This window comes from Procambarus clarkii, chromosome 25 (assembly GCF_040958095.1).
Source record: "Procambarus clarkii isolate CNS0578487 chromosome 25, FALCON_Pclarkii_2.0, whole genome shotgun sequence".
Lineage (NCBI taxonomy): Eukaryota > Metazoa > Arthropoda > Malacostraca > Decapoda > Cambaridae > Procambarus > Procambarus clarkii.
In genome coordinates, this window is record NC_091174.1 from 34354698 (window position 1) to 34362769 (window position 8072).

General features: G+C 48.2%; 1 protein-coding gene across 2 annotated transcripts; it reads right to left on the reverse strand.

Moving 5' to 3' along the window:
• Positions 1-5635: 5635 nt before the first annotated feature.
• Positions 5636-7747, reverse strand: LOC138368660 (GRB10-interacting GYF protein 2-like). Of its 2 annotated transcripts, none has more exons than XM_069331385.1 (2): positions 6751-7747; positions 5636-6660 (listed from the first exon to the last, which is right to left on the reverse strand). In XM_069331385.1, exons 1-2 carry the CDS (start codon positions 7228-7230, stop codon positions 5644-5646), a joined length of 1497 nt encoding a protein of 498 aa, XP_069187486.1. In that variant the 5' UTR covers positions 7231-7747; the 3' UTR covers positions 5636-5643. The 2 variants fall into 2 exon arrangements, with proteins under 2 accessions (XP_069187486.1, XP_069187485.1); XM_069331384.1 differs by having other exon boundaries at positions 5636-6681.
• Positions 7748-8072: the final 325 nt, after the last annotated feature.

Sequence of the window (8072 nt, forward strand, 5' to 3'; positions counted from 1 at the left end):
TGTAGTAACTTAGGTTGTTTTTTCGCTTTGATTGCAATATCGTTCTCATAGTCCCTTTCCGATGTTCGTCTTATGTTAATGTAATCGTTCCTAGCTCTGTTGTATCTGCTTCTGTTGTCCTCTGTTCTTTGTCTTCTGTACTTCCTCCACTCCCGTCTGCTGGCCATTTTTGCTTCCTGACACTGTCTATTAAACCATGGGTTATTATATTCCTTCTTATTTTTTCCCTTTACCGTTGGTATAAATCTCTCTTCGGCCTCCTGGCATTTCTGTATGACTAGGTCCATCATATCTTGGACTGTTTTTCCTCTAATTTCTTCCTCCCACTGCACTTCACCCAGATAGTCCCTTATCCTCATATAGTCCCCTTTCCTGTAGTCAGCTCTCCTTTCCCAGATCTCTTGTCCCATGGTCATAAGTTTGAATTCCATCATGTAGTCAAAGACTAGGACACAATGGTCACTGGCCCCTAGAGGTATTTCATGCTCTAAATTCTCGATATCTTCTACGTTCTGGGTGAAAATCAGGTCTAATAGGCTCGGTGCATCTCCTCCTCTTTCCCTTGTGTCTTCCTTCACATGTTGTGTCAGGAAATTCCTGTCTATAACATCTACTAATTTTGCTCCCCACGTTTCGTCCCCTCCATGGGGATTCCTTGATTCCCAATTTATCTCTCCATGATTTAGGTCCCCCATGATCAGCAGCTTCGCTCTCATTCTGTGGGCTAGTGTTGCTGCCTTCTGCAGTTCATCTATACATGCTTTGTTGTTGTCATCATACTCCTGCCTGGGTCTTCTACTGTTTGGTGGGGGATTGTAGATTACCAGGATCACAATCTTCCTCCCATCTACTGTCAGAGTTCCATGTATGAAGCTTGTGCACTCATTGGTAACTCGATTTCCCAGGTCTTCAAACTTCCATTTCCACTTTATTAGGAGTGCTACTCCCCCTCCCTGTCTCTGTGTCCTCTCTTTTCGTATCACCTGGTACCCTTCAGGAAAGATTGCATCTGAGATCATGTCATTAATTTTAGTTTCCACAATTGCAACTATGTCAGGATCTGCTTCACTCACTCTTTCTTTTATCTCTTCTGCTTTATTAGATACCCCATCAGCATTGGTGTACCAAACCTTGAGATTCTTCATGGAAACTCTTATACCAGAGTTCTCCCTTTCTCTGGGGGTCTAGGGGGATCTGGGGGATGTCTGGGGGGTGACTGGGGGCAGAGGGGATCTGGGGGATCTGGGGGGTGTCTGGGGGATGACTGGGGGCGGGGAGGGTCCGGGGGATGTCCGGGGGGATCCGGGGGGTGTCTGGGGGGGTCCGGGGGGTGTATGGGGGGTGAAAGAGTTCAGGAGGGGGGTGTTCAGAAAGAGTGCTTGGGGGGCTACTGGGGGCTGGGCTTCTAGGAAGGTAGGTAGGAGGGTCTGGGGTAGGGCCTGGGTAGGTAGGTCTGGAGTAGGAAGGGCATACTGGGTCTGAAGATTACGGAGGGCATAGAGGGGTTGGGAGATAGCGTAAGGTTGGGAGACAGATAGAGGTTGAGAGGTTGGGAGGGGGAAGGATAGAGGGGGTGGGGGGGACCTCCCACCTCCCTCGCAAGGGTGGGGGGTCACATGGAAGGAGAGAGGATGAGGAGGGGTGAGGGCTGGGTAGGCTTTGGGTGTTGAGGGGATGAGGTCTGGGTGGGTTCTTGGGGTTGAGGGGATGAGGTCTGGATGGGTTTTGGGGGTTGAGGGGATGAGAGCTGGGTGGGTTTTGGGGGTTGAGGGGATGAGGGCTGGACGGGTTTTGGGGGCTGAGGTGATGAGGGGGTCCTTGGAATGTGGGATGAATTTGACTCCAGTGGGGTCAGAGGGGTCAAGGGATGTGCTGGGGAGATAAGCAGGGGCGTGTGTGTGTGTGTGTGTGTGTGTGTGTGTTCTTATAGACTGTGGGTTGGTTGGTGTTGTCGTCGTCGATCCTTCTCTATGGACAACCCAACCCACAACTCGGCAGAGTGCTTATACTAGGAGATCACCCTTGGCGCTTCTGGCTCTTGGAGAGGGGCTCAGCGTCACACGTTTAGGGGATGCGGCTCCAACACTTAGCCTCGTTGTCACGTGCACACACCCACTCGAGCCGCTGTGACTCCCCACTCTCTCCTAATGAGATATGATCTCCTCAATCCCCTATGACTTATTGGTATTACCTCTTACCCTGTCCACAGCAGTGGTTCTTGGTTCTTTCTCTCTCTCTCTCCTTCTTCACTACTTCCTGGGAAGCCTCACTAGGACAAGGGCAAACACCAGCAAATTGTGACACATTTACTGGACAAAGCACATACACGATACATACACACATATAATAATAATTAATCCTATACTCTATAATATCACAATCAGGTTGCACTCCAACACCATCAGAACTCTATTATCAGCTTATCAAGTGGTATCCTATCTCCTGGTTCACCACCTGATACTATTAACCTCCTCAAGTTGGTCAAGTCTACATACACTGTTGCACCATCAGCAAGATAACATATATATACAGAAAATCAGCATTTGAATGCAATAACATTTATCAGTACAAATGTTCATTGATACACAACAATGATTAATCGATCACTGTCAGTCCTGGAGCACATACATCTGTAGGTAATCAAGCCTACGACTGCAACTCTAAGCTTCAGAATAAATCACTCCTTGACATAAGAATGCAAACAGTCACTCACCTCTCACTGCGTCTTGCACGCTACTGACAACCAAACACTATCAACTCCCTATAAGTAATCCACCAGAACTTCCCCTTCCACCTCTGGAAGTTCACAACCCTAATATCCTTAGGTTCTTCCGGGCTTCACTACCAGGATCCTCTGCAGCTCCTCCAGGCTGCTATCATGAAGTTTCCTTGTGCAACTACGGTGCTTCACCCTTCTGTTAGGTTCTTCCACAGCTCTCTTGGCTGCTACACCACCTCTACAGAAGCACGTGACACTCCTCTTCACTGCTGCTTCTCCTCACAGCTCGAGGTCCTCTGCTCCACTACCTTGGAGTCTCATCAGCTACATCATCTGCTGGCTTCGAAGTTCTCAGCAACTTCTTCCCCAAAGACAAACCTGCAACCCATCGACGTTCCAATAAAATGTTCCCCTTTAACACATAAACAAAAATAACCACACAATATGCTTGCCTCAAACCTCTATCTGTTCTCTACATACAGTGAGAGTGGACTCCCCCGTTTTGGGCGGGTCCATACTCCACCTCGCCTGGCGGCGGTCCTCACTCGCTGGGAGGGTCTTCCTCCATCCGGAGCCAGGCTCCCTCAGTCGTCCGCCAGCGCTCAGAGAGGACGGACGTCGCTCCGTGTTCCTCCCTCTTCACTCTCCTATTTCAGGCTTTCTGCCTTATTAAAACATGTCTAACTTATAAATAAACATCGCTACTGTCGCTGGGCACACGACCAAACTACAAGCGATCACTATGAACTGGCGTATATCGTGCTTACCACAGATTAATTGGTCGAGGGCGCTTTCCCTCTGACGGCGTCTGGTCAGGGCGCTCCCACGGCCCACAATAATGCTTCTGGCCGGCTTGATACTCTCTTCTTCGACCAGGACTTGAGACCACAACGTTCCCAGCTCAGTTCCACAGCTGGCACGTCTGCACACTTCTCTTCTCTTAGAGATATATCACTAGGGGTTCCCTTCTGACGGGAGCTCAACGGAGCGCGGCTTCCCCCTGCGATGTCTGGCACTCAAGTGAGGTCAAGGTCCTCCGGAAGCGAGCCTCACGCCTCCAGCAAAATGTCCACATCTCCTAGCCCGTCATTTATCTATTTTCTTCTGCATTGCCCATAATCTCAAACTGTTTTACATATCCAACCAGCCATTTTTTCATATGGGTTATCACCTCAATATTTGCTAGACCTTCTAGTTAGGTCAGGCTTGCTGAATAACTCTCAAGAAGGGAGACTCGTTTCTCCTGCAGGCTGAGATCATAACACTCCCCTCCCCTTACTTTTGAGAGTTATTCCAGTGGCAAAGCTCGGGATAATACATCCGCCACTACACTGTCTCGTTCTTCAACCAATATACTCTCTTAGGAGTCTACAATTAATTCGTTGCACCTTGCAACATCTGGCTCACAACTCTCCAGAAACATGGTCTTCTCACAAACGATTTGACTTCTCTGGCACCTCTTGGCTAGGCTGTCCTCCTTGGACGTCTGCACTCCATCCGTCCACTCTACTTACTGTCTCCACCCTCCGTTTCCTCGTCTTCTTCTCTTCACGTCCAGAGTCAGACATCTGCTGTCTGTACCTCCTCTGTCGTCTTCACACTTCCATCTACTGCCATTATACTTCCGTCTCCTGTCATCATACCTCACTCCCTCGTCTTCACCGACGATCCTCCTTTTCGTCTCCTCATTTATCTGAGACCTCATCCTGTTCGACTCCCATCGAGTCCTCGGCTTTCTTCTATTCCTCCATGCTTGCATCATCATCCTCTTCCCACACTTTTCACTTCTATACCACTCCATTTCTTCTCCTTCAACTCTTCTTCGTTCCCTAAAAGTTTCTTCGAGCACTGCACTACATCCAACAGCACTCGACCATACATGTCGCTTTGCCTCTCCCAGAGTGCTCATAAGCATCTCTCCACACATGCTGTCTCTTCTCCTTTCATTTTCTCGGCTATTACTCTTCTTCATTATCTCTACTCGACGTTTTCTGTGAAACATGTCAACTCCTGACATCTCAAACAACTTAACTCCACTATTCCTATGCCTCTGTGCTCGTGGACAATTTGATGCTCTACTCTCGTCCTCAGTATGTCCACATCCTTCCTCATTCCTACTCAGCACAGTTGCATTCACCTTCCGACTCTTAATTTCAGCAGTCTGGGCTCTACTCAGGTCCGCTCTCTTCACATGATTCTTCTTCGGCTGGGCCATCTTCACTTTTGACCTCACCGAGACTTCATTCTCCTGGGCTGGACCTTCATCAAACAGCCACGCTATATCTACGTCGATATCTTCCACCGGCTGAATCGACACTGTATCATCTTCTCCAGCGTCTTCCTTGTCGGCCACCTCTGTCTTCGTCACTACCGAGACAGGGTTTTCAATGGCTTGGCGGTCTCCTGACTCATCTCCTCGGATGTCAGTCAGGTTCACTCTCTCAGGTGTCCCACACGTGCCGTGGCCTTCTGGGCACTCCTCTGGCACAGTCTCCACTATGACTCTTGGCAACACCTTTGTTCCACACAAGTCATTCCCCAGGATCACTTGGACTCCTGGAACAGGTATGTCGGGGCATACTCCCAACATCACCTCCGCCGACACATATTCCGACCTTAGCTGGACAGCACATACGGGCATGTCACTCTCCGACAATAACCCATATACTTTCATCTTCCCACTGCCAGCTAACCGTCGACCATCCCCAATCAGGCTTCTCGCAATCAAGCTCTGATTAGCTCCGGTATCTCTTAAGATACCAACTTCTACCTCAGGTTGGCCTCTTATACTGATCCAACCTTTGCTCATGAACGGCCTATACCTCTCGTTCACTAAGTTCACTTTCTGTGGTTTGTCTCGGAACACATTAGTATATTTACTTCCGGGGTCGCACATGGCCAGGGTCACAACTCTCTTGCCCTGCCTACAATCTCGCATCACGTGACCCAATCGGGTTACAATTGTAACATCTCATCTGGGAAAAATCTCTTCTATATGTACCAGAGTAGCTCTGACTCTGCCCACTCGTATTGGAGTTCCTCGGGCCAGACGTACTACTCGTACTCTGTGGAGCTTTACTGGACTCTTGATTTCCAGGATAACGATTAGTTTCTCGTTTAGCTCCTCCATCTTCACTTTCAGACGAAGTGCGCGACCTACTCTTCTGAGTTTTAGGGTACTTACTTTTATCTGCCCATTTATCAAAATTTTTCTCACCCCAGACTCTTCTGGGTCTTTCATAATTTCTTCCTCCCCAGACTCCATTGGGTCTGCCATTGCTGCGTCTCACCTCATTCTTCACTCTGTTCTCCCTTAAGCTCTTGTATGCTTCAGTAATCATATCCGCCCTATCTGCGGCATCTTTCACCTCCATTATCCCTGCTTCTTGGATCTTGAACTTTGTTTCAGGATGCATCATCTCCAAGAACTTCTCCATGACCATCAGTTGCTTCAGGTCAGCATAAGATCCAACTCCAGCAGCCTCAATCCACTTCTGGAATCGTCTTTCCAGATCTCTTGCTGTCTCAGCAAACGTACATGCTCCAACTTTGATCATCTCTCTGAAGCGCTTCCTATAAGCTTCTGGGGTTAACTGAAACGAGCGCAATATGCTGCTCTTTACTGTGGCATAATCCTGGCACTCTTCCAGTGACAATTGGGTGTATGCCTCCCTGGCTGCACCGGTCAATCTTAACTGGACCAGCTGGGCCCATTCCTCCTGTGGCCACTCTTTGATGCTGGCTACTTTCTCAAAATGCTCGAAGAAGCTCTCTGCCTCTTCGGGAACAAACAAGGGAATGTCCTTCTCCCTAACCCTAACATCTTGTGAGTGTGATACCTGGGTGGTGCTCTCTGGCAACCCATGTTCAATCCTTTGCTCAGCCAAGGTTCTATTCGCTTCTATCTGCATTTGTTTTGTTCTCTCTTTTTCTTTTTCGACCTGGGCTTTTTCTTTTTCGACCTGGGCTTTTTCTTTTTCTTGTTCCAACTCCAGTTCCCTTACTCTGGTTTTCTCTTTTTCTTTCTCCACCTCTAGTCTTGCTTTCTCTTTTTCTTTCTCCTGTTCCAACTCCAGTTCTCTTACTCTGGTTTTCTCTTTTTCTACTTCCCTTTTCATCTGGAGTTCTAACTTCATCTTTTCCAGCTGGAACTGTCTCTCCTTGTCCTCTCGTTGTTGCTGCATCTGGAGCTCTAACTGGAATCTCTCCAAGCTCCTATTCCGGCTACTCCTGCTACTGCGGCTACTCTTGCTGCTCCTACTCGATCCCTGGGATCTCACTTCATCCTGCCCATCATCCTCCTTTCTACTTTCAGCTCCTTTTTGGGCTCCTTGCTCTGCCGCTTCACTTCTGGCTCTCAACTGCCTCAGGATCTCATCCTTCATCCCAGCTACTTTAGATGCTTTCAACCTGATGCCACATTTTTCTGCTATTTGTTTCAATTGATCCCTCGTGCAACCTTCTAAATCCTCAGGCTTGCCTGACTCCACAAACGCTTGCACCTTATCCATCTTTGTCCTGTGAGTCTTCCCAAGAGAGAGAGTATACACCTGCGGTCACACAGTTTATCTATTTCAGCAAGGGTGTACAAATCCACTCTTGGACAGGGTGTGGGTGTGTCAGTTCACTCTCCCGGACACAGGCCCCCAATTTCTTATAGACTGTGGGTTGGTTGGTGTTGTCGTCGTCGATCCTTCTCTATGGACAACCCAACCCACAACTCGGCAGAGTGCTTATACTAGGAGATCACCCTTGGCGCTTCTGGCTCTTGGAGAGGGGCTCAGCGTCACACGTTTAGGGGATGCGGCTCCAACACTTAGCCTCGTTGTCACGTGCACACACCCACTCGAGCCGCTGTGACTCCCCACTCTCTCCTAATGAGATATGATCTCCTCAATCCCCTATGACTTATTGGTATTACCTCTTACCCTGTCCACAGCAGTGGTTCTTGGTTCTTTCTCTCTCTCTCTCCTTCTTCACTACTTCCTGGGAAGCCTCACTAGGACAAGGGCAAACACCAGCAAATTGTGACACATTTACTGGACAAAGCACATACACGATACATACACACATATAATAATAATTAATCCTATACTCTATAATATCACAATCAGGTTGCACTCCAACACCATCAGAACTCTATTATCAGCTTATCAAGTGGTATCCTATCTCCTGGTTCACCACCTGATACTATTAACCTCCTCAAGTTGGTCAAGTCTACATACACTGTTGCACCATCAGCAAGATAACATATATATACAGAAAATCAGCATTTGAATGCAATAACATATATCAGTACAAATGTTCATTGATACACAACAATGATTAATCGATCACTGTCAGTCCTGGAGCA

What these genes read in the sequence shown, in the direction of transcription:
- LOC138368660 (XM_069331384.1), bottom strand. Translation starts at nt 7,230, where the DNA reads ATGGATAAGGTGCAAGCGTTTGTGGAGTCAGGCAAGCCTGAGGATTTA. An exon ending in AAGAGAAAGCAAGACTAGAG is followed by an intron (nt 6,682 to 6,750) that starts GTGGAGAAAGAA and finishes GAAAAAGCCCAG; the next exon opens with GTCGAAAAAGAAAAAGCCCA.